This window comes from Fusarium vanettenii (assembly GCF_000151355.1).
Source record: "Fusarium vanettenii 77-13-4 chromosome 14 genomic scaffold NECHAsca_24_chr14_5_0, whole genome shotgun sequence".
In the NCBI taxonomy this organism is placed as follows: Eukaryota; Fungi; Ascomycota; class Sordariomycetes; order Hypocreales; family Nectriaceae; genus Fusarium; species Fusarium vanettenii.
In genome coordinates this window covers 362873-388083 of record NW_003315861.1, presented here as the reverse complement: position 1 = coordinate 388083, position 25211 = coordinate 362873, and the positions used below count along the sequence as shown (strand labels likewise).

Sequence of the window (25211 nt, the reverse complement as noted above, 5' to 3'; positions counted from 1 at the left end):
AGGCCCGGGGTAAGACAGCATATAAAAACTAATGCACTGTAATTTTTCGTTTTTCTAAATGATTTTATTATAATAAAATATGATGCAAATAACATCGTAGAATTTGTATGGGGAGACGAATTTTTGTGCTATGCTTTAAGTGGGGTGATTCTTGAAGTGGTGGCGGATGCAGCGCTGCTGTCAATTCAAGTTCAAGTAACTTTAAGGCTAAATGCAGCAATATGATTGGAGAACTTGATAAATTCAATTCAAGTCATCCAATGAAAAAGCCGGATTCCTGCATTAAAGTTACTTGAACTTGAATTGATAGCAGCACTGGGCGGATGGTATTTCGTTCGGCGGCAGCCTTCTTTCGATGAGAGGCTAGGACCTCGGAAAACTGGGAGAGAAGCTCCTCTCCAGTGACACCGGATGCTGACTCGAGTGCTGCGACTAGAGCCTCTTTAGAAGATGCGAGAAGGAAGGCTTGAAGGGATAGATTAATGATATGCGCGATACAGCGTATACGACGTCCTTTTGCGTTGAATTTAATCTACTCAATGTCAGCCTATAGCCTAAACTGCGTAGTTAACTAACCTTATGTCTACTCATTAGCTTGCGTTGTATAGGCTCAAGACATGTGTCGTTTAATGTCGCGTTGTCACCCGTGTGCCAACCAAGTTTTGACTGTATCCCGTACTTCTCTAAAGTATCGATAACAGCCTGCGCTTGAGCTTCTCCAGAATGACTCTCTGCACATTCTGGTAGAGATAGTAGTGCCTTACGAAGCTTGTAGTCTTTATCTACCCATTGTGCACACACAGCAAGTAGAGAATGTCTATCTCCTGAGTGCGCATAGCCCTCCCAAGATGTAACGAGACCCATCTTCATATTTGGAGGGGAAGGCATGGTTAGGTGTTTCACTCGCTTATGAACTACGTTAACCCGTTTTTAACATCGAGGATGGCATTTTGAATATCAGCTTCAATGTGATTTTGCATGACGATTTAAATGACGTAAATAATATGCAATTACTATATTATGGCGCGAGAAAACGCGGCTAGAATGCAAAGGTGGATGGATGTGAAAGTGGTGAAAGAGTGGTCCAGAATTGGGGGGTTACCTTAACCTACATATTTTTGAGGCGGATAACTTAGGACGTACTATATTTCAAACCGTACATCGAGATATAGCCTTGGCTCTCCGCGTCTTCACCCTAGTGAGTCCACTCCACTTGGCCCGCAAGCCCAAGCCATCCGTGGGCGGCTGTGGCCGACGCTCACTCGCCAACAACAGGCACCACGTCGTACTTCAAGTGTAAAGTAGAGGCAAGTCCCTTCCCAAATTGAGCTCCACATCGCCAAGCGATTGATTGTTCGTCAAAGACAATGCTTTGCCCAAGAGCTGCGACACGATCGGATCAGCGATCCGGCGGTTGAAGGAGGCGACATCTTGCAAAAGGTTCTCCAACGGAGGACGCGCCGCAAGGTTGATTGACTCCTTGGCCGCCGCTAGCGCTGCAAGAGGGTATAGAACCAAGCGCGAGGTGAGCTCGTCAATGTACGCGTACATCTCACTCGATGTGTCGAAAGCTTTGTTGATCCAGCCGATTCTCTCCGCGTCTTGGGCGTTGATGTCCTTGCCGCTTAGGATATACTCCATTGCAAGGCCTCGGCCGATAAGTCCAGGAAGATGCTGGCTCCCTCCTCCCCCTGGGATGAGGCCAGTGGCCACCTCTATCTGTCCGAGGAGCGTTTCGTACTTGGTAGCGAAACGCATGTCGAGCCCCATCAGGAGTTCGTTCCCTGCTCCGCGGGCTCTCCCGTCAACTGCGCCGATGGTCACCTGCGGCAGGTTCGAGATGTTGTACATGAGTTCTACAAAACTACCCGCGGCAGTTTCTGGCTCATGCGTTAGATCTGTCTTCAGAGCGATTGAGCTTTCTGAAGCGTTGCCTACCAATTCCGGGCATCAGAAGGTCCAAATGGGCACAGAAGAACCCAGGAACGTCGCTCTTGAAAATGACGACCTTGGTTTCATTGTCGGACTGAAGCCTCTGTACAATGTCGGCCAACCCAGTCTGAAAATCATGGTTCCAGACATTGATCGGCGATGTTGGGTTGTGGAGAGTGATTTCGAGGACACTTGCGTTCTGAGAAGTCTTTAGACCTCGGTATTCTGGGAGATCCAGAGCGAGCGTTGTCGAAACAAGGCCGGCCAGGGCTGAGGTCCGAAGCCACGCAGGATACATGTTCTCGAATGAAGGAGGAAGAAGACTGAGTAAAGATAGAATATGTGATGATGCCAGTGAAAGCACGAAGTGTCAAGCGGACATCACCTCTGATCTTATACACAGTACGCCCGCTGGAAAAAGGAATCTTCCTGTATATTCATGCGCATCCCTTACACAGCTCGCACTCTTCGTGAAAGAGATTAATATTACAAATGCGCATAGTGCTTAGCAATCGACAGACGCGGAGTTAAGAAGTTAGAAGATCTTGGAAAACCCCGTCGGTGTCTACAACCATAGGTAGGGTAACTCGGCAGTTGGGTGCCGTGGGGCTTTTTCAGAACCCAGAAGCTTCGTTACGCAGCCGGCGCAACCTTCTCGCCGACTCTCGAGCTTAATCTTGCGCCACATGACGTTTCAGGGGTAGAGCGCCCGAGCCCGAGCTGGCGTCGGGAGAGTTCCGCTTAGCGGAGTTTGAGATATGGAGAGACTTGGTCTCGACTCGGCCTTTTGACAAAGCGCTCCGTCACATACAAATTTAGCGCCACTAGAAAGCTCTTCTTCCATTCTTTCAAGGTCTGGGGAGCACCAGGCCGAGAGTGCTGACTGCCGTGGGAACGTACCCGAATCGCTGCCGCCCATGACTCCTGAGAAGTCTCCATGTCGTGGTGTTTGCTGCTCTGTTCCTGTGCTCAAGGCTTGATGACACCTTGAGCCATAGTCTCCGAGAGGACACTGGTTTGTTTGCTGATGCAACGGCGTATCTTGCCATTTTCTAGTACATAAGAACCAACGATGGTGCACCAATACAGTACTTCCAGGTGCTAGTCAGCGGATCTTTGAGCCCGGCATTTATAATCAAGCTTTTACTTTGCCGCAGAAGACACCACAAAACTGAACTACGAGCAACTACTACGTTTAGCGTCCGGTCCGGCCAGGTAACCCATCAGAGCTAGATTAGACTGCAACGTTTCACTCGGACGAAGATGGTCCGCCAGTCTATGATCGACTCTCGGCCTCGGGATGAGGTCTAACAGGACGTAAAAACTTGTGGTTTTGTGCTTCCGCATCCAGCCCGTAGAGGTGCGCAGTCACGCAAAAACACGTGGTATGGCAAGACTGGGTCCCTATCTCGCCACAAAACTATATAAAACCGGACAGCATAACCCCTCGAGTGACCGAATGCACACTCCAACCGCAACAGTCTTCGAACCTGCTCTCTCCACCAATTTCTGCTCAGCCCGAATCAGCACCCAATTACGTGACCATGGCACCCAACAAGAGGATCATTCTCGTCACCGGTCAGTACCATTTTCGTCAAGTGCCAGTTTTCTGTTGGCTTACTTTTAGCTTTTCCAGGCGCCAACTCCGGCATTGGCTATGACACCTCCTACGCCCTCGCCGATGCCTCGCCAGACAACCACATCATCATGGGTGCCCGTTCCAGAGCCAAGGGTCTTGCAGCTCTCACCGAGATCCAGGCACGTAAGCCTGCCGGCACACTCAGCTTCCTCGAGCTCGACATCACCTCCGACGAGTCCATTAAGGCTGCCGCGCAGAAACTGGCGTCCGACTTTGCCATCCTCGACGTTCTCGTCAACAGCGCCGGCATCTCCGGCAAGGAAGAAGTCTCGCGCGAGAACTTCCACACCGTCTTCGACACCAACGTCTTCGGCACCATGCTGCTGACCCAGGCCCTGGAGCCTCTGCTGCGGAAGTCCCTCGATCCTCGGATCATCAACGTCTCCTCGACCCTCGGCTCCATCACGCTGCGGAACGATCACTCGTCCGCATACACCCAGGTTACGGGTGAGACGTACCGCGTTAGCAAGGCGGCGCTGAATATGGTTACTGGGATTCAGGCCTATCAGTACAAGAAATGGGAGCACCCAGCGAAGGTCTGGTCGTTTTGCCCTGGGTTCGTGGTCACCAACTTGACCGGGGAGGAGGATAAGCAGAACAGGATTGACCGAGGGGCGGAGTCGTCGGAGACGAGTGCCCAGGGGATAGCGGAGATTGTGAGGGGTGATAGGGACGGCGAGGTGAACCAGTTCTTGGCCAAGCGAGGTGAGGTCTTGCCGTGGTAAATCCGGGGTCCGCAAACGGGTCGTCCAAGGCCATGGCGGATGGAAAAGTCAGCTCCAATGAGTATGAATGAATTACTCTATGACTCCAGGAGGGGTTTGATACGGCCGTGGTGATATCTCCCTCAGAGCTTCTTGCCGAGAACCCGAGGCGATGAAGTCCCTCGGGTGGCGTTGCATAAGTTCCATGTTAGTCCGTTGTTCATGCAAGGCCTCAGTTGCGCCCGGAACCCCTGTTGCTCGGGTACTGGATGCCCCCTACTCTGGACTTGGCCGAGATGGTGACTGAAACTCGCAGTAGTGTATTCTTTTTCATTGGACCAGAACCCCTCTGCTGTGCATGGAGTGGTAGCGCTCAACGTCCGGAGTGACCGATGCGGTCAGCCAAGAAAACTCACTGAGCCGCAACTCAACAGGGGTCTATCTCGGACGACAGATCAATCAGACGCGGTAGCACTAAGGCAGGGTTACAAGCAGAGTGGGTGTATATGTATGCAGGGTTCTCTAACCCACACAAATTGTTACGGCGCATGGCACGCGGTGAAGATTCAGACATGCCATTCAACTGGTTCTTATTTAGCCATGCTTGGAGAACAGCTAGCGAGTTCAGCAGGCCCATGGATGAGATCATCGCACATCAAGCGCCAGTGACCACCAACCAAGCCTTGGTCCCGCCTTCTGGGTATTCGAGAATATCGCCGTCGAGAGTCTGGTCCGACGCAGTGCTTACGAACGGATCTTCAACGGTTTGTCCACTCTTCTGAGACGTGACATCACCAGTAGGAGTCAGAGACTCTGGCATCATTCGTTCAATATGAGATGACGGTTTCTGCGGTCTAGTACTCATTGTTTAGAGGAGATGGAGACTGGTTGATAGCCAGAAAGGGAAACACACAAACACACCTTGTTCAAAGTGTATTGAAGGATATGTATCATGACCAGTTCATTCTACTCATGGTCTTGGTCAACTAGAGTCCTAAGTGTTAAAACAAAAAGGGTTAGGACCTAGGAGCCTGTTGGGTCTTATATTTCAACACTAAGATGTGGGCATCGTGGTCCATTGTCATGTGCTACATCTTCAGGGGGAGTTCCAGGATACCATTTAGAATCATTTGTCTTCTCAATGTGGGGTTTGGGGATGCGCATCGTCAAGTGGCAGTTATGCACGCCTAAATTTCCAAATAATTGACGGAAGTTTGGGGAGGCCGAAGCCCGAGGTCTCCGGCAACTAGAAACTCCACGGTCGCTTCTGCGGGGCATTCCGGGATCATCCGCTGTGAATGCTGAGGTAAGGTCGAGGTAGGCTAAGCCGCATTCGCATGGTATTAAGTTTGTGGAACTTTTGGATCCAAGCTAATCTAAACAGCGGTCGCATCTGTGTTCGGCTCTTTACATATGGAGGCCGATTTGTAAGCGCGCGCACTTCGCACTTTTTCGTTGTCCGTTGTCATCTGCCAGTTTGCGATTTTAAAGTTCAGCTTGCCGTAATTATATACCCGGTGGTTATGAGGGCCCGGGCCCACTAACCAACAACCACTGCACCCGAAGGCGCATGAACTTGCCAACGTGGCCGATTGCGTTAACTTCGGCTAAGAGTCGGCGAAAACAGAACGAATATAAAGATCGGTTGATCCTGCGTTGTTTTCAAGTGTTTCACAAACTCATCGCACATTATCTCTTACAAAACTTAGAAGTCATCAGAGAGTCAGCCAGAAATCCTCGCTCCATCATTCGACTATACCACCATCTTCTCTTCTCCTAACCTCTCACAGTCCAGCATCATGGCCATCATCGCTGTCGCAGGAGGCACTGGCAACCTCGGCCGCACTTTGGTCAAGGCCATCGTCGCCACCGGCAAGCACGAAGTTAAGATCCTTGGCAGAAAGGTATGTCTTGGAGGGAAAAACGATGTGTGATTCGTGATTACAGACTAACCCCATCTCAAGGCCAACCCCGATCTCGAGAAGACACTTGGAGCCACCATCATCCCGGTTGACTACACTGACATTGCGGCAACGACCAAGGCCCTCGAGGACAACAATGTTCACACGGTTGTCTCCGCCATCGCCATGCTCGTCTTTGGCGGCGTCCCTCCCGAAGTAGAGCTCATCCGCGCCGCTGACGCCTCCAAGACTACCAAGAGATTCATCACCAGCGGCTGGGGAATCGCTCACACCGAAGAGTAAGTTTACCTACCTGTAATCAATCGTACTGACATGGCGAAAAGCCAAGCCAGCCAGCTTGTCTCCGTCCCCCACAAGCTCAATGCCGCAAAGGCTCTGAAGGAGACCAAGGATCTCGAGTACACTGTTGTCCACAACGGCATGTTACTCGACTACTGGACCACCAAGCCTTCAGAAATGTCGCCCTTCAGTCTTGTCGTCGACGCGGCGCACAAGGTTGCGGCCATCCCGGGGGATGGAAACACGCCCGTCGCCTTCACTCACACCTCTGACGTCGCCGAGTACGTTACCGCCCTCCTAGATGCCGAGGAGTGGGACGCCGACTCGACTATTGTTGGCGACAAGGTGACCTGGAACGAATTTGTGAAGCTGGCTGAGGCCGCCCACGGTAAGTCGTTTATCACCCCGCAGTGTGGATCTCTGCTAACACCGTGTCAGGCACCAAATTCGACGTGAGATACGACAGCCTGGAGGACCTCAAGAACGGCAAGGTCACGGAGCTGCCGAGTCAGGTTGCCGCGTACCAATTTGTTCCGAAGGAGATTTTCCAAGGATTTTGCATCACCTTTGGTCAGTGGTTCGCCTCTGGTGTTTTCGACCTGACTCCCTCGAAGGTCCTGCCTGGTCTCAAGCCCTTGACCGTCAAGGAGGCTCTGGAGTACAAGTGATCCTGTAACGCGACTTTAATAGGTAGATAATAATACGCATGTTTAATTATTTTCAACAGCAAGGTGAACCGTGTAAGGGTACACTATCATGTCGTCAATGCAGGAGTGAATCGAACAGCAAAGACATACATCACAGTTAAGTACCCGTAAGAACTCACGAGATTCGAACAAAATTGAGTTCAACTAGTGTCTCTTGGCAAGCCACACAGAGGGGGGGGATGGGCGGCAGAACTGATTCCGCACTAAAGATAGGTAGGGGGCTTGTTCCCACTTCCAACCTCCACCTTGCATTGAAGCTGCCCCCTGACATCGTGATAACGAAGATAGCTGCCGGCTTCATAGACATCATATGTGTGTTTTTGGTGTTGAAGATCATGATAAGACTATGCGAGGCTAACTAATTAGATGTCACAGATGACTTTGAGACCGCAGCCTGCTTCGAGGTCGGACAGACCTACCGCCTTGAGTACCGACTCCCTTCCTCGCCGGGTGAAGAAGAGGGCATTTCCCTAGTAAAATCAGGCTCTCATTACGGCTGGGTAATGGTGCGCAGTAGGAAGCCTGTTGACGATGTCATGAGGCAGGGGAAATTATGTCTGCAAGGTAGAAGGCAAAGGAAAGAGGTGGAGGAAGATGGACTGGAGGTTAAGAAAGGAACGTGAATGGCAAGAGGGAATAGCCTTCTTTTGGCAAGATAATAAGGTCAATAAGACTTCTGAAGGCGCTGATTCTTCTAGTCTAGTTAGCTAATATATATCGTATCTCCTTCTCGAGGATTTTGCGAGTCATCATCATCTCGCAGTCGTTGGATCAGATCTGCCTTCTTCCCTGATACCTTGAGGCCCCTCTTCCGCAGCCGCTCTTGCAGCTGCTTGATGACTTCTTCGTGATATCGTGTACGCAGAAGAAGCTCGTCATCGTCGGCAGCTAGGAATTCCTCGTCGTCACATAGGGGACCCACGGGGTCTTCGTCTTTGACGATGACTTCCTCGGCTTCTTCCCACCCAGTGAAGTCAATCTGATCAGAAAGTATATCCTTGATCCGGATCAGCCAGTCCTCAGTCCCGTCAGGGCGTACGCTTATTCCGCAGTTCAAGAACGCTTTTTTGACCATCTCTGACTGTGCATTAAGGCGCTTTAAAGCAGAAGCAACCACATGAGTAACCATAACTCTCTTATCACTAACTGACCAGTTAAAATCCTCTCCTTTCTCTCTTTCCATCCGCTCAACATACTCGTCAGTTGCCTCCTGTAACCACCGCTTAAAAGGTAGCGTTAATAGCGGTGTCAAGGGGTTGCAAAAGACTCGTACAGCCAGGGGGGATAAGGGCAAGGGAAATACCATTATCCCTTAGTTTCTTCTTAATCCCTTCGGTCTTATGGAACGTAGCTGCATCCATCACGAGCAACATATCCTCTTCTTCACCCTTAATAAGGGGAAGAAGCTTGTTGTCAATCCAGGAAGAAAAAAGCTCCTCGTTATTATATGCTGTTTTATTGAACTCCACGTTGACGTCAGGGGAATAAAGATGCTGCTCCTTCTTGTTGGAAGAACCGAGAGTTCCCCCTAAGCTTCAAGATCAAGATTAAAGTTTGAAGTCCTACGATTAAGGTTCAAAGTCCTAGATGGGATCATTCAAAGATATAAGGCCCCAAAAGGTCTCTCATTGAGATCATAAAAACTTAACCAAGAATAATTACAATCACTACAACAAGAACTACCTTTTGTCAAGTGCACTCAGCATCCCTGCGCAATTCAACAACAAATCATCGAATCCCCAAAAATGACCCGCGGGCCCTCGGCTCGGAACACTTCGGCTTCCTACAACAATTCTACAACAGCTTCAGCTGTATCTGGGCGCCCATTACGCGCAAATCAGATCCACCTATTCAGAAACATTCACACAAGGGCTAATCCGAAAGAATCATGTGGCAAATGAACATGATTAAGCTACAAATCTACAAATCTACAAAATACAGCAAACGCTGCTGAATTGGCTTCTTCAGCCCTAACAACCACTGTCCTACAAGTCATGCAACGGAACCTGGTCAATCGGATCCGTCAAAAAGAACAAAACACTTCGACCATAATGGTCGACAATACATATAAAAAGACAATGCCAATGTCTTCTACATTTCAACATCTACCTAATCCGCGATGAAGTGGGAGATCTGGGGCGTTAAGGCTCCAGTGATCGAAGATTCCAAGGCTTCATCTAAAACATCAAACTACCTGGGAGATCTGGGGTGCTAAGGCTCCAGTGACCGAAGAATTCAAGGCTGTCCGCCTCGCAAACATCAAACATTAAATAATCTGGAGGATCTGGGGTGCTAAGGCCCCAGTGACCAGAGAATTCAAGGCTGTTCGCCTCACAAATTTATCTATCAAACAATTTGGGAGACCCGGGGTGCTAAGGCCCCAGTGACCGAACAATCTAACACAGGTGTGGTAATAGAAGCTCTTTCCTGTTTTTCACCCACGAAGGTGTTTTTGAGGTTTTAACGAGGCCACACTCTGTTACGCAGAAACATCTCGCACCAATGGCTCGAGTGGGAGTGTTGAGATCCATTGTTTAACGGATCAATGGCTATTCCGATCCATTGGTGGCGAGGATGTGGATGTCTTCTTGTCAATAATTTCCGCTGGTTAGCACCAGTCTTTCTTCTTCTTCAATCAACACAATATGCTCATTTCAACATGGAAGACATAAAGCAAATGATTGAATAGATTGCTGCGGCCCCGGTCGAGAAAGTCTAGTACGGCACAAGTGATGCATCTGAAGATTTATCATACGAGGACCTCGGCCTCAAAGCCTCAACTTTTGAGGACTGGATTCGCAGGACGCAATAGGAAGGACCGCCAACTGAGAGTCCATAAAGGTCGCACTATTTCAAGCTGATAGAAAGAGAAATGGAGCGCATATTGTACACATTTACTTCGTAATTCAAGTGAAACTGCAGTTTAAGCATAGAGATTAAGGAACGCCACACGTGGCCTATGGGATCATGGCTTTGTGATTTGCATCGGCAGTCGCTCTCGACCAGGGTCCGCAAGAGCTCCGGAGCTTCGCTCGGGAGCTCGCGCCCTGTCAGACAATTGGCTGCGCGGGGATCACAGTTGGCATCGCGTTAATTGATGAGAATTATCTAAGGGGCAAGTGCTCCATGAGAAGCGCACGGTTCCCGTGCAGCTCTTATACAATGAAAGCTTTGCCGGTTTGGGCAGTAGCAGCTGCCTGCTAGGCAGCTGCAGCCACTGTAGGCAGGCCGGACATGCGACACGCCCCTTTCCTGGGTGTTTTTCTTTTCTTCCTTTCCTCTCCAGCCCCACGATACATACTGTACAGTACTCGTGTAGTCGCTCAGCTAGGTGCCAACACACTCAGTTGAGACCGTTACATACACATATGAAAGATTTTGCTTGTTTAGGCAGTCGTAGCTGCCTGCCGGGCAGTGATAGCCACTGAAGGCAGGTGAGTGGCCGGCCGGGCTGACACAACAGGCGCGGACGTTCGCGTCTCTATTGGCTCCCGTGAATCAAACTGCTTTTATGTCATGGCAAGGTATCGTGCCGCAGTCCACTCTCTGCATCGTCGGCCCCAGATCATCATCGGCACCGTGAGCAAGCTAACGGCAATGCAGAGACAGCCAGAAAGGGTACACATGTTATACAGGCCCATCTTCGCAATCCAGGGACTCAAACACATGGCAGTGAGAGTGCCAAAGGCGTTGCGGATAAACATGATACCGATGCTTGCATCACCAATTACCTACAGGACGTGCACAGCCATTAGTTTGTCCCCGGCGGCAGGGTATGACGATCGAGATCTTTTACTTACATCTCTGTACGAGTCCAAGAGATATACAACGCAAACATTGCTCAGGGCTGTGCTTCCAAAGCCAAAGATTCCCAAGCCAACAGCGGGGATATACCATGGCATGCCCTATATAACCTGTCAGCGGCCACATCTAGCAAGCCAAGAAGATTCGTGTAGCCTGCCTGTGAAACAGAGAGCCCAAACATGAAGTACCCAGCAGGTGTAATTAGAACAGAAGGCAGAGCAAGCCATAGACGCATCTCGGGCTCGTAAACTCCACCGTTTCGTCTCGCGAGCCATTGAATACTGTAATCGGACAACTGCCCACCGAAGAAACCGCCTAGAATGGAGCCGATGAAGGTGGGAATGTTGAGGAGCCCCACACCTGAAGAGGAGAAGTTGTATGGAGGCAAAGTGAAGTATATCGCTTGCACATTTAGCAGGATGGCAAGCCAGGCAAGCTGTGACCCGTACACCAGGGCGACAAACGCAACTCCGGGAAAGCTAAAAAGAAGGACAAAGGGCCGATAGATATGTATGAAGAGCGAACTACTCCCACCACTAGCAGTGGTGAAGAGCGACATCCGTTGCCAATATGATTTGAGTGGAATGTCGGCCAGCGTGTTGCTTTGTTCCATAGATAACGTGTCTGCGCCAGTGATTTTGCTTTTCCGGTCTTGCTCAATGCCATCGATGTCGTCCGGAATGTCACCTCGAACCATGGGTGTATATACGGTCTCCTCGTAGCAAAAAGAAAACAAGAGCAGTGTCACTCCAGCTAGAATAGAGCTCCACCACCATATCCTAGATTGCAATACAACGTGTCAGCTTCGACATGCACACAGGAGGAGGAGAATGACATGGGGAGAGAGGAGGCAAGACGGAATGATCTCGCTTTTGCTTACCAGCGCCAGCCTTGTGAAGCGGCAGAGTAACCAGCTGCAACAGGCGCCAGGAAAGTACCGGTGCATATCATGATGTTGAGAATGTTTATCCGCGAGCCGCGCTGGTGCACGAAGAACAAGTCGGCTATCGTCAGAGCGCAAATTGTCTCAGTGATTGAGCCTGCCAACCCGGAGACTATGTTGAACCCGTACAAGTCGCCAAGGGTCCGCATACGCGCCTGCCAGATGGTCGTCACTACCATGATGACGATGCTGAGGAGATAAACGGGACGCCGACCGAACTTGAATGCAAAGGGGATGAACATGATACCGCCAATTGCTAAGCCAGCAGTGGAGACGGCAAAGGATTGATTAAGTTCTTCCCACGAAAAACCAAGCTCTTCGTGGACTTGGCCATAGACAACCGTGCCAATATCGATGATGGCATAGACAATCAAAGCATAGAAGCAAAGAAGGGCGAAATTGGCATTTTTTCGCGAGCGCGACCAGTTCAGCGGATCATTCGGGTCATCGCTCGGGACCGGTTGTAAAATGACCCGCCCGTGTTGTCGCTGGTCAGTGACTGTTCTACTGTAAGGCAATGGACAGGACGGTTTAGGAGGATGCCTCGCTTACGGTATTCTAGCTGCACGGTGCCTGGCGGGAACGGCCTCGTGTCGGATCTCTCTATATCGACGCTGAGGGGCATGGCGACGAGCTGGAAGATCTCCCGATTATGTTAGGTAAATAATGAGAACAATATAGTTGGGTTTGGCAACAGGACGGAGGCATTTCCTTATGACACTCCCGTTCAAAAGCGTGTAGACACGTGGTGGTATATATATTAATGCGCGGGCTGACTCGTCTCTACACGGGCTCTTGGACTCCACTTCCCTTACAGATGGGTCCGACCATGTCTCGGGACTCCCCGGACTTCTGAGGTTTTAGCGTGGCGGGAGGCTTATTTAGTCCTAGCGTAGGACGCACTGCGGAGGTTGCGCGTTATGGGGAAAGTAGATATATGCGGGGACAAAGCAAGGACACTACGGATACTCTGGCTAACATGATGTTGAGCGTGTGGAGGTTAGGGCGGCGGCTGTCCTTGTTTGGATTAGTGCGGCGGCTCTCCTTGTCTGGATTAGTGGCACTCATGAGGCGCAAGTGCGACTTCCCCCGTGGAGACGGAAGCTACCATGCTATTACCATATTATCTCGCGTGCTTTACGTACTTTCCTATGTCCTTTGACGAGCACGGATTACCGTTTCCCGCTATTGTCGGGCGGTATCCATATTTCGCTCTAGCGATGCGTGCCCCACGGGTCCGATCAAGGTTTTATAACTTTTGTTATTGACTCTGGTTGAGCAAGCCGCCTTATGCCAGGGGGACGAGCCGAGGTGCGAGCCAGGCCAATATCAGATAGGAACGGGTATAAATGTAACTGCTCCCCCGGGTTTCAAGTGCGACTTATTACTATGTACTGGAAGACGCTGCTTGTTACTCTCGTGGATCTCCAACAACGCAAGTTTGACGACCTTCCGATACACTTCAGCGCAATGGCTTCCAAATTAAAGATTGCCCTAGTGCAGCTCCACTCTCACGTCTGCCACCCTTCCAACGCCCCTCAAGTACACATCAATTAATCCAGACGCACAGCCAACCGACCTGTCCAGCAATTTCAACCGCGCGGCCGAGTACATCCGCAAAGCTGCCCAGGATGGTGCCAGTATTGCAGTCCTGCCCGAGTACCACCTCGCCGGGTTTCGCGAACAACTGCAGGATCCCGAGGCAGCCACACGGCAATCCGCCGAGCACCTGAAGCGCTACCAAACGCTAGCAAAGGAGCTGCATATCGGCATTGTCCCTGGGACGGTGCTCGAGCCCAAGACGCAGGGTGGAGTTGCCGGCGACCACACAGGGCCACTGGCAAATATAGCATACTTCATAGGCCCAGACGGAGAGCTGCTTGGACGTTACCAGAAGAAGAATCTATGGCATCCCGAGCGGCCTCATATCGCCGCTGATACCGAGTCCCCGCACCGTGCATTCGACACGCCGTGGGGGAGAGTGGGTCTACTCGTGTGCTGGGATATAGCTTTCCCGGAGGCCTTTCGCGCTCTCATCGCCGACGGGGCGCGCATCGTCATCTGCCCATCATACTGGGTGGCCGGTGACGGCGGCGAGGGCCATCGATTCAACAGCTCATGTGAGGCGCTGTTTCTACAGAACGTGTGTGTGGCGCGAGCATTTGAGAACGCCTGCGCTGTCGTCTTTGTGAATGCCGCTGCTCCACTGGGAAGCACCGACGGCAAGGATCTTCTTGGCAAGGAGTACGTTGGGCAAAGCCAAGTGGCGATGCCGTTTCAGGGTTCCCAGGGTACGCTTGGTGCTGCCGAGGGTTTGAGTGTCGTCGAGATAGAAATGGAAGCTCTGGATGTGGCAGAGGGCATTTATAAAGTTCGGCAGGATATAGCAACGGCTAGTTGGCACTATCCACTCGCGTACGAGACTAAGAAAATAGCTATGAAATGATATGCGCTGGCTAATAACTGGCTCAACTGAGCCACTTAGGTATTGGTCATATGCAATGACATCCACATGCAGGCAACTTGTCGATTTCCGGCTGCGCAAAAACTGTCTACCGTCGATGCCACATAGCCACTGTATCCTCGTTATTTTGACGAAAGTGGGGAGGTAGGAAAGTTGCCTCTGGGTTTGACCTCGATAGCTCGGCCTTGCGAAGTCTTGCAAGCTGCACTGGATGAGGCTTTCCATGGCGGTGTTCTCGATAGCCTAGCTCAGTACTTAAACAAAGCAGTGGTCAACACGGAAGCTATTGCAATGGAATTGAGTCCATCAACTTGAAATGCAAGTTGAGTGGATTGAATTGATGCACGTGACTTCAACTTCAACGAGATTGAAGACATTGAAAGTGGGAAATGATGACCAGCCTGAGCTGTATCAGAGTCACTCGCACATTACTCGATGGGTTGAGTAGGTGGGGCAGGCCCTTTACGCCCCCATCTCTCCCCTGGAGAGATGGCTGCATTCATCGTATCTTTGACGCCTTCGTATCTGTTGAATAGTGTCAAAAGGAAGCTCATGGAAGTAATTTGAAAGGCTGATAAATATTGTCATCAAAGATGACAGTTGCCACCTATTGCCACAGGCTTAGCAAGCTGCTTCTAGTTGATTCCACATAGCACAGAAAAGACATATAGAGCTTGCTTTAAACCTCATGCAGCAAGCGGGACACAGCAATCTCACACACAAGAAGATGAATAGCACACAATTCACCCCTATATTTGACACATAGGCACAAGAGCGAGTGGCTCAAGAGCTACAACTTCCTGACCTCCCGGAAGATACACAAGCCGACCCCGAGGCTCTGGGAGACTACCTATCGCTAGGGCTTTCGTCGATGCCTCTTATACCTCCGAGTGACTCCTCTGGTGTTCAAGTTGTCCTAGAAGGGGGCAACCGCAGCCAACCGAACCCCTTTGCGCTACCCTTCACTCATCAGCCCCTGGGCTTATCACCGGCAGAAGAAGAAGCCGTGATAGATAAGATTATGGAAGAAATTACTGCGCAGGAAGTGGTACATGATGAAGATGATGATAATCGTCTTATTACGCCGAGGAATCCTCATTTGCATGCATCGTAGTCTTCTTCTGACGACGATGAAGATGCCTCTTTTATTGTTAGTGTAGGGCGGCGAATTACATTGCCGCCGGGACGTAAGCGAAGGTATCAGGAATAAGGACAACAGCCCTCATTCCACCATATATCGAGAAAAATAGAAAAAAGAAAATACAGCACGTATAATAGTACCTATACAGACGTCTCTCTCAAAAGTTTTGTCCTCACGCTAAAAACGCCACAAATCGGAAATAGCAAAACCACGGCTAATTACTATGAGGTTATTCCCGGCCTTCTTTATACTCATTTCCTCCTTCAAGCTCAATGATTTTCTGCACATGGACCGGTATTCTCTCTATCCAGGCTTGGATCTTCTCTTGCGGCAGCTCCTCCCAAGCGGCCTCCCAGGCACGAATAGCTTCAGCCCGGTTCCTCGGGGCACCTTTCTTCGTAGTTACCCTCTTCAAATAAGCCCAGGTTGGCTCGATTGCATTTAAATCCGGCGAGTTGCCACACCAAAGAAGCCGGCGGACCTCGTGAAGATCATATATCCGTTGTTGAGCGTGGTGTGCGTGTGATGGTGCCTTATCTTCTTGAACAACCGTGCCCGGCCTCTCGAGCTGACATTCCTTTGCAAAAGGAAGCATCTTCGGCACCAAGATAGTCTGCTGATACCTCCACCAGTCGATGCCGTTGCCCGAGCCTCTCGTCAGCTTGCCGGTCTCCTTCTTCCACTTCCACGTAGGCTTCTTGCCGGGCAGGTTACGGAGCCCTAGCCTCCTCATACCATTACTCAACTCCCACTCCTCCTTCATAATCGGCTCTAACTCCTCATTCAGAGCGTCAATTAATAACTGCGCTTCCTTCCTCTCTTTGGCGGTCTCTGGGCCCCAGCAATGACAAGGACCCTTCTTCTCATAGGAAAAGGCGCCCCAGAACATGAACTCGCTGGCCCCTTTCCATCTCTCACGAATACAGCTGCGGGAAAACCGTTCCTCGACTCGTCGCCACACACGATAGCCTCCTCGGCGATGGAGCAAGATAACAGAGGTCTCGTCAGACCAAATCACATTCTTCCAGTCCTCGAGGGTCCAGTCTTTATGGGCGATACACCAAGCAAGGCGTTCTCTTCTCATCTTCTTCGTCAACCCAGGCTTCCTCGTCGGCTTGGTCTTCCGGAAGCCAGCTTTTCGCAGAATCCTCCAAACCGTCATAGCCGAGAGATCGAAGCCCTGAGAGCTAAGCTCGCCAGCGATATCAGCACATGACTTTTCCCTTCCGTAGCGGTCACGCCGAACCTTCAAGATAACCTCCTTCTTGGCCTCTTCTGTCTGCTTCGGTGGCCGGCCGGGTCGATGAGCATCACAGAGATATTCGTCACGGATAACAAGTGGCCGCAAGTTAGGGTCAAACCCTCGTTCAATCGCACGAGCATAGATACGGTTGACTTGACGGGTTGAAAGGCCGGCTATAGCAGCGACTTCTGCAGTGGTCTTGCCGCCGCAAGGTGCCCTGAGGGCGACGACGAAGGCACGGGTCGCGATATCGGTATTTGGGGCCATAGCTAGGGACCTAGAAAACTGTTAGAAATCGAAGAGAAAGCTGATGAAGAAGATCACCATAGAAAATAGCCGGGGGGGCCCTTCACCGCATTTTTTTTGCTTTTGTGTGGCTTCTTGTGGCGCTAATTAGCGTCTTGGCAGGACAAAACTTTTGAGAGAGACCTCCGTACTTTACTGTGAATTAATTTTTTGAAGATATCTTTAAGTTTGATAAGGATATATTGATTTGAAGGTCTGATAGAGGGATACGAATACGTCAAAGATACGATGAATCCAGCCATCTCTCCCCTGGAGAGATGGGGGCGTAAAGGGCCTGCCCCACCTACTCAACCCATTAAGTAGGACTCGTTGCAGTTGTCATTGGGAGAGGGAGGAGCAGTTGGGGAGGGTGGTACTCTTAGTGCTCCATTTTAGCAGAAAAGGAGGTAAAATCGCCCACAGAAAGATTGCTGTTGGTACAAAACCGGCTTGGCTTCGCCTGGGTACCACTGTGTGGCAGATCCAGCCTGCCTACAGTGGCTGCAGCTGCCTGCTACAGCTGCTACCCCCTAAACCAGGCAAAGCTTTCATCTGTGTATAAGAGCTACACGGCTCCCGTGCAGCTTCACATGGAGCTCTTGCTCCTCAGATAATTCTCATCAATTAACATGATGCCAAATGTGATCCTTGCGGAGCCAATTGTCTGACACATTGTTTATACCGTGTAACTTTAAGCGATACTGGCCGCTGCCACGACTGCCACCCTGTGGAGCACTGGGCAGTTCAGCAACTCGCGCCATTCCAAGCTGAGGTTGCCGCCGCGCTAATCCGTAAAGTGCTGGCCCACAGATGCTTATTAACTACGGAGCATTTATATGGGGCCTGACATTGTCTTCCCTAAACCATAACTTCCCTCAACCACCACCTGCATAGTTAAGACATGTTTGCAAACTTTGAGCTGTGGTCGGGTGGCATGGTCGAGCACTCGACCAAGGCACGTCTGCCGCGATCCACAAGCGGTTGCATTCCCTGTACGTTCCTTGACCCCTGCTCTCAGCGCAACTCGCCTACTGCCAACGGCGCTAATTACGTGTGACCAAAGGCCGCCGCACCAAGAAAAAGTGCGACGAGAGGCGGCCGGCTTGCGGGCGCTGTGTACGGCGAAGTCAAGGCGAGTGCACTTGGCCGCGGCCTACATCCTCGCCCTCCTCCGCCACGGGCCTAGATGACGGACAGCAGCCTCAGGATGGGAGAGAGACAACTCTGTGCACAGTGAGGCCTAGCACCGATTCTGTGCTTGGCATATGTGCCACCATGCCGGGTATCCAACCTGCGTTTGCCTGGGAGCTGATGTGCTATGCCAACCGCGCAATTCACGGCGCCTACTTTGACGATCACTACTCCATCTTTATCCCCTTACTCCCGCTGCTGGCCGAGTTTCCCTCTTATGCTTACACATGGCTGGCACTAGGGGCTGCTCAACTGGCGCAGCAACTACCGTCCGCAGAGAACCCATTGCGACTCATATCGCTAGAATACCACTCGCAGGCAATAGGCGGCCTGCGCCAACACCTCCACTCTGCCCCAGTACCTCAGGAATGGGCCCTGTGCTCCATGCTGCTACTTCACATTTTCGAAAAGTTTGGCGACGGGTACCGATCGCCCTCGGATGTATATGTTAAGTCGGCGCGAAGCATCTTTCTCCGCCATTTCACCCATTCGCCTCCGAGAGACATGCGCCACATTCTACAGCTAGAGAGCCTGGTATACCGAGTCGCCATTACTAGCACTTTCCGGCTAGGGCCCATGTGTCACCTGGAGGAATACTCCTCCCTGGACGAGCTCCTCGATATATGGGCGTCGTCACCGATCACTTGTGGTTTGTGGCAACATAGCCTCTGGATCGGTCTGCGGCCGCCCATATTCAATGCAGTCTTTAAGCTATCAGTCCTCCTCCGTCTCGTGCCCCTCCAACCTTCCTGGAGGTCTGAGCTGGACAAGCTAGAGGGCAACTTTCGGCACTATCTTGGGCCTTATGAGGCGTGGCCGTCGCACATGGGCGACCCAGATCATCCACCGGATAGCGGTGGCAGGCCTTGCTTGTCGCTAGCAGACCAGGCCCGCGCCGCGCACTGCCTTTACGCTTATGCCTGCCACATAATCACGACCAAATTGCGGGACCCTGAGTCAACGCAGTCCGGGGATCAGGTCCGTCGAGTATCCCGCCTCGGTTTCCGCCTTCTGGCGTACCTGGCAAAAGCCGGGTTCCTATCACCAGTGTTGATATGGCCAGCTACCATCATCAGTCTCGCCGCGTCGAGTCCGGAGGACCAGGATATAGCGACGCTGTACATCAACGGTCTAGCCCACAAGTCTGGATCACGGGCCATTACATCAGTAATGCGCCTTCTGCACCTTGCATGGACGAGAACCAGTAAAGAATGGCCGGCCGGAACGAATATACTCTTTGACTTCGAAGCGCTCGGCGACGTTTTTATCTGAATGGCAATGAACTTGCATGGTTTTGGGCAAGCGTGGGAGACCCTGAAGACAATGGACTATCTGTTCGTAAATTCAGGCAAGCTGCGGAGGACACCCGGTTCGAGGAAGCCTCTCATTTCAAGTCGGGAATTGACTGCGGATGGGCGAAGCTCGAAGAGACTATTACGTCAAAACGGATCGTACACCTGTCTATCGAGCCGCGCTAGCGCTTCACCCATCCTATGGCTATGACTACTCTGAGCGGCACTGGAAAGTCGCGATGGACAAGCCGAAATGGTACAGAGACATGCAGTCCGCTGTTGGTCACCTGTTCGATGAACACGCCAGACAGGCTGAAGTGGAAACTGAAGTGGAAACGCAGGCTCAGGCGGGGCTTTTGGAGAGTGAAGGTGGCGAGACCGATGCTGAGGTCAACGATTATGGTTCCTTTGGGAAAAGGTCAATCCGCTCCTTGGGTACGCAGCGAAAGAAAGCCAAGACAATCAGGCTTGTTGGCATAGTATGGACCGTCCCATACTGTCTCCGAATGTGGAAACTGTCAGACAGTACGTGTATTCGGTCCATTGGTTGAATCAGTGTATTCGTGTTGTGTTCGTGTTCTCGTTAAGTATCCGCCCCTGAAGGACCTGCTTTTAATCTTAAGATCCTTGACCCACACGTGACACCCCACATATTCAACAGAAACGCCATCCGGAAATAATGGGCTTCGACAACGCGCACAATACAAACCGCTTCAAGCTGCTGCTCTTTCAGATTATGGGGCAGACCTGTCGGAAAGCACGTGTGGCACCAAGATAACTGCAATTGTGTTGTTGTTCTTGTTGAGTTCAATCTGACTGTCTGAGGTCATCGCCACTTATGATATATGCAGCTCCCCCTCTTCTTGCCTAATTGGGCCAATTTCCTTCTTCGGGTTCCACGTGAGCTTGTTGCGTACAGGGCTCAATTCAACATGAACACTTACACTGTACAGCTAAAAGGCTAAACTTTAAATTTTCTAAAACGCACTAACGTACATGATAAGCGAGTCGGAAATACAAGCGAGTCGGAAATTATACTGTACAGCTAAAAGTAACTTACAAATATTAGATTTTCTAAAACTAGCTAACGTACATGATAAGCGAGTGCACCGGACAAGTGAGTGCACCAAAAATCCCTCAACCTACATCACTTCCATTTGATCAATTAATTCTCAACGACCAAACATGCCTCAATCAAATAAAGAAGCTAGATTGCTTCTTGCACTTCAAGCCCTTCAAAATAACCCAAAATTAAAGCTGCGACCTACTGCAAGACTCTATCAGGTTGACTATTATGCCTTGCGTCGTCGGCACAATGGCATTCAGTCTCAGCGCGATACTACTCCCAAATCACGCAAATTATCCGATCTAGAGGAACAGATCATAGTTCAGTTCATTCTCGACCTAGATTCGCGAGGGTTTCCCCCGCGACTACGTGGTGTGGAAGAAATGGCCAACCGACTGCTCGCTGACCGCGACGCGCCACCCGTCGGCAAGCGCTGGGCTTCCAACTTCGTCAAGCGACACGATGAGCTCAAGACGCGTTTTTTTCGTAGATACGACTACCAGAGGGCCAAATGCGAAGATCCAGCCGAGATTCGAAAGTGGTTCAAGCTCGTGGAGAACACAATTGCGAAATATGGTATCGACCTTGCCGATATCTACAACTTTGATGAGGTTGGCTTTCTAATGGGCGTCATTGCAAGCGGAATGGTCGTCACGGGCTCCGAAAGACGTGAAAAACCGAAATCAGTGCAGCCTGGAAACAGGGAATGGATTACTGTCATCCAGGCCATCAATGCGGAAGGCCGAGCGATCCCGCCGTTCATCATAGGTGCGGGCCAATATCACCTCGCCAACTGGTACCGAGATAGCAACCTCCCGGACGACTGGGCTATTGCAACGTCTCCCAATGGCTGGACCGATAATGAGCTAGGGCTTGAGTGGCTGAAGCACTTTGACCGGTGCACAAAGACGCGATCAGTTGGTCGCTATCGTCTTCTGATCCTCGATGGTCACGAAAGTCACCATTCTCTCGAGTTTGAGAAATATTGCCAGGCAAACAAGATTGTTACACTCTGTATGCCGCCTCATTCGTCTCACCTGCTTCAGCCCCTTGATGTCGGGTACTTTAGCCTACTCAAGAAGGCATATGGTCGAGAAATCGAGCATCTGATCCGATGCTCGATAACCCACGTTTCCAAGACCGAGTTCTTTCCCGCCTTTTACGCCGCATTCCAGGCCACTATGACGGAGAAAGTCATCAAGGCGGCTTTTAGAGGGGCCGGGCTTGTTCCACTTGACGCGGAAAGCGTGATTTCGAAGCTTGATGTGCAGCTACGGACGCCGACGCCGGTTGAGGAGGAGGCCGGCCCCCTACCACATGGGTTTCAAAGACGCCAAAGACCGTCCTTGAGGCCGAATCTCAGTCTGAATACCTCGATAGACGAATCAGAAGGCATAAAAGTAGCTCTCCAGAGTCAATTCTGGAGGCATTAAAGTCTCTTTCTAAGGGAACAAAGGCAATGATGCATGAGAATGCCTTATTAAGGGCAGAGAACCGCGACCTTCGACAGGCAAATGACCTACTAAGTCGACGCCGGAAGGCAAAAAGAACCCGATTACAAAAAGGAGGAGTGATGACAGTAGGGGAAGCAAGGGGAGCAATTGATCAGATTAGTGTAGATGGGCAGGTAGAGGGCGAATCGTCGAGAGGTGGTGGTCAAGGAGGGTCAGCGAGACCGAGGGAAAGGCGCTGTGGAGGATGCGGAAAGACAGGACATAATGCAAGAACATGTCAGATAGTTGTGGAAATATCTGAAGAAGAGTGCAGTGATTAATTTTAATTAATTAGGTGACTTCTTGTGTTTTTCTGGTGATTCCTATTTTAAAGGTTAAGATTTTTGGTGCACTCACTTGTCCGGTGCACTCGCTTATCATGTACGTTACATAATTAATAAAAACTAAAAAAAAATTACTTTTAGACTTCTTAAGAAAAAAGTCATGCAATAATCTTTTTTTAGATTTTTTAAAAAAAACTATTAAGCTAATTAATAATAAAAGTTTTAAAAAACAGTGTGAATATGCTTTTTCTTAATAACTATTTAAAAATATATATATAAAATTTAGGAAAATTGTTATATATAAGGACTTGCCTAACAGAGCTAGTTTAAGATTTATAGCTATTTTAGGCTAAGTTTGAATTTTTAAGAATTATTTTAAAATCGCAATTTAAGGTATAAATTCTAATTTCCGACTCGCTTGTATGTTACGAGTAGGAAGATCAACCAGGATACGAACGGAAAACGTCGGAGCTCGGAATGGAACAAACAGGCCCCGGTGGAAGTGGTGTGTGGTCGAACTGGTCGAACGGGAACGAGTTCGACCACGTTCGACCAAAAGTGAAACCTTAACCTTAAATGGTCGAACTGTTGGAGAAGTGGCTTGTATGATGGTGTTACACAGGCATGCCACCTCAAGGAAGATGACATCACGATGATACCAGAATTGTCAGAACAGCAAGTCTAGTATCTTGGCCAGGTCTCTTCAAGATAAAAAGACAAAGACGGACAGAGATCACGATCAATCAATGATCCTTGGGTCTCCATCTTCTGATCACTTACTCCATCAATATACGAGCACGCGTGTCTAACAATTAAGAGTCTCATCCGCTCCAAAGAGCTTTCCGCGCTACGAACGATACGCGTTCCTCACATCATACCGACATTATCCGACATGACTGACAACGCCGTCTACTACAACGACGCCAAAGACTGGGAAGACTGGCAGATGGAATTCCGCAAACGAGCCGAAGGCGAAGACGTCTGGCAGTATATCGAGCCGACTAGCGACCTTCCGTGGCCGCAAGAGCCCACGCCACCGAATATCGCGGACTACCAGTCGAATAAAATTCGAGCCAACACCGAGTCGAACAGCTCCGGACGATCGGGTAGATCCCAGACTGCTGTGTCGGCTGTTCCACAAGGCCTCGGCGATCTCTCCGACGCTGAGAGGCTGAGCTTCCAGCAACATTGGAATGTATATCCGGTCGCGATACGGAGATACGAGACAATCAAGAAGTCACTGAGAGCCCTCCGCGAGTGGGTGCTGAAGACGGTCAACAAGTCAATTCAGAAGACCGACCTTCCGCCCAACGACAATCTCAACAAGTGGTACGCGATCTTGGCCCAATCAGGCGAGGAATACGCGAGTCACCGGATGGAAGACGCTCGAATCGCCTTCAAGAATCATCTCCGATCAGCTCCAAAGAAGGAAGCAGGGCTCGAGAAGTGGATCGTCAGGTGGAAAGAGCTCATGGCTGAAGGTCAGAGACAAGGAGTACCCGAGACAACGGATCCCCGAGCGTGGGCCCTTGACTTCGTCAATGCAGTCGAAGAAACGGCGCCACTCTGGGCATCGAATTACCGATTGAACAAGCTAGATGCAGTGAACAATCGCGAAGTCAGCTATCACGAGGTGGCGACGAACCTATTGAGGGAAATCGCCAATAGACGCAACCGCAGCGCGGCTCCACGAGGCAGCTACAAGGCCGGTTTCTTGACTCTCCACGGTCAGCAGGCTGATCAGGACGATACCGACCAAGACGACCGCGATACTCAGCCCCCAGAGCCAGCAAACCTTCGCGGTAAGGCAGGCAGTAAGGGCAGCAGCAGCGGCCGAGGCAGAAAGAAGACAGACCGGAAGCGCAAAAGGAAGGAATCAGACACAGAGGCTAAAAGTGGAAGAAGATGCAAAGCTTGCCTTGCGCCCGGTCATTCAATCAGCAGCTGCTTCTATGTCTTTCCGGAGAAGGCACCGGAAGGCTTTCGGTTTAACGAGGCGGCGGCAAGATTTGTAAAGATTCAAATTGAGTCAGATACAGCGATGAAAGAGGAGGTCAACCGACTCTCGAAGAAAGCAAAACTCGAGTCAGATGACTGACTAGACCACGGGGTCGGAGTGACAATGAGCTGCTTCCTTATCATTCGTGAAGGATCGAAGGCAGCGTTTAACTCGTCCCCGTATCCCTTGAAGAACTCGGCCATCTTAGATTCGGGCTCTACGATCCATATCTTCAATTCCTTCTCAAGGTTCCGAAATTTCCGCCACGCACCAATTGGCGATTTTGTATTCGCTGGAGAAGTGAAGGTGCCGATTCAAGGATACGGCGAAGTTGACATCCGTATTGACGGACCACAAGGCTCGTGCATCATGACACTTTCTGATGTCGCACTTTGCCAAAACTTCGCATGCAACATCGTGTCCCTCCGGCGCCTGCGTCGGAAGGGATATTGGTGGGACAATAAGGGTGCTAATAACTGCATCCGCAGGAGGGATGACTCCATGGTATGTCGGTTGATTGATCAGTTCGATCAATTCGTCATTGAGCATATTCCTCTCGAAATTACGAATGCAGCATTCGCAGCACGACGGATTCAATTCAACTCATGGACCGAACGGGCGCCTAGCAAGGCATCCGAGCAACGCTGGCATCTCCGACTTGGCCACCCAGGGCCAGAAGCTTTAAAGCACCTCGCTCATCACTCTCGGGGAGTGCGAGTAAAAGGTCCGACCACAATCCAATGCGATGCCTGCGGCTGTTCCAAGGCGAAGAGACAGATCCGCCGGCTGCCACGAGAAGGACCAACCAAACCCGGTCAACGCC

The 25211-nt window shown here is 50.6% G+C and overlaps 8 protein-coding genes across 8 annotated transcripts; 5 read left to right on the top strand and 3 right to left on the bottom strand.

Moving 5' to 3' along the window:
* Window positions 1-1004: 1004 nt before the first annotated feature.
* NECHADRAFT_73232 (uncharacterized protein) lies at window positions 1005-2230 on the bottom strand (the record flags this gene model as incomplete). Its single annotated transcript, XM_003044130.1, has 2 exons — window positions 1005-1864; window positions 1980-2230. The coding sequence occupies 2 exons, from the start codon at window positions 2228-2230 to the stop codon at window positions 1291-1293; spliced, it is 825 nt and encodes a 274-aa protein (XP_003044176.1). The 3' UTR covers window positions 1005-1290.
* Window positions 2231-3414: 1184 nt separating this feature from the next.
* On the top strand, window positions 3415-4375 carry NECHADRAFT_73231 (uncharacterized protein). The gene is made up of 2 exons (XM_003044189.1): window positions 3415-3510; window positions 3569-4375. Exons 1-2 carry the CDS (start codon window positions 3477-3479, stop codon window positions 4294-4296), a joined length of 762 nt encoding a protein of 253 aa, XP_003044235.1. The 5' UTR covers window positions 3415-3476; the 3' UTR covers window positions 4297-4375.
* Window positions 4376-5815: 1440 nt separating this feature from the next.
* On the top strand, window positions 5816-7201 carry NECHADRAFT_73228 (uncharacterized protein). Its single transcript, XM_003044188.1, has 5 exons — window positions 5816-5997; window positions 6066-6179; window positions 6240-6475; window positions 6521-6864; window positions 6915-7201. Exons 2-5 carry the CDS (start codon window positions 6075-6077, stop codon window positions 7142-7144), a joined length of 915 nt encoding a protein of 304 aa, XP_003044234.1. The 5' UTR covers window positions 5816-5997; window positions 6066-6074; the 3' UTR covers window positions 7145-7201.
* Window positions 7202-7886: 685 nt separating this feature from the next.
* Window positions 7887-8489, bottom strand: NECHADRAFT_88644 (uncharacterized protein; the record flags this gene model as incomplete). The annotated part of the gene is made up of 2 exons (XM_003044129.1): window positions 7887-8393; window positions 8457-8489. The coding sequence occupies 2 exons, from the start codon at window positions 8487-8489 to the stop codon at window positions 7887-7889; spliced, it is 540 nt and encodes a 179-aa protein (XP_003044175.1).
* Window positions 8490-10692: 2203 nt separating this feature from the next.
* NECHADRAFT_55271 (uncharacterized protein) lies at window positions 10693-12555 on the bottom strand (the record flags this gene model as incomplete). The annotated part of the gene is made up of 5 exons (XM_003044128.1): window positions 10693-10914; window positions 10984-11088; window positions 11154-11766; window positions 11868-12429; window positions 12483-12555. The coding sequence occupies 5 exons, from the start codon at window positions 12553-12555 to the stop codon at window positions 10693-10695; spliced, it is 1575 nt and encodes a 524-aa protein (XP_003044174.1).
* A 954-nt stretch (window positions 12556-13509) lies between these two features.
* NECHADRAFT_55214 (uncharacterized protein) lies at window positions 13510-14376 on the top strand (the record flags this gene model as incomplete). Its single annotated transcript, XM_003044187.1, has 1 exon — window positions 13510-14376. A coding segment is annotated over one exon (867 nt), but the record flags the coding sequence as incomplete, so codon positions are not given.
* Window positions 14377-17964: 3588 nt separating this feature from the next.
* NECHADRAFT_88641 (uncharacterized protein) lies at window positions 17965-19526 on the top strand (the record flags this gene model as incomplete). Its single annotated transcript, XM_003044186.1, has 2 exons — window positions 17965-18055; window positions 18127-19526. 2 exons carry the CDS (start codon window positions 17965-17967, stop codon window positions 19524-19526), a joined length of 1491 nt encoding a protein of 496 aa, XP_003044232.1.
* Window positions 19527-19785: 259 nt separating this feature from the next.
* NECHADRAFT_88640 (uncharacterized protein) lies at window positions 19786-20362 on the top strand (the record flags this gene model as incomplete). The annotated part of the gene is made up of 2 exons (XM_003044185.1): window positions 19786-20071; window positions 20208-20362. 2 exons carry the CDS (start codon window positions 19786-19788, stop codon window positions 20360-20362), a joined length of 441 nt encoding a protein of 146 aa, XP_003044231.1.
* Between the last annotated feature and the right edge of the window lie 4849 nt (window positions 20363-25211).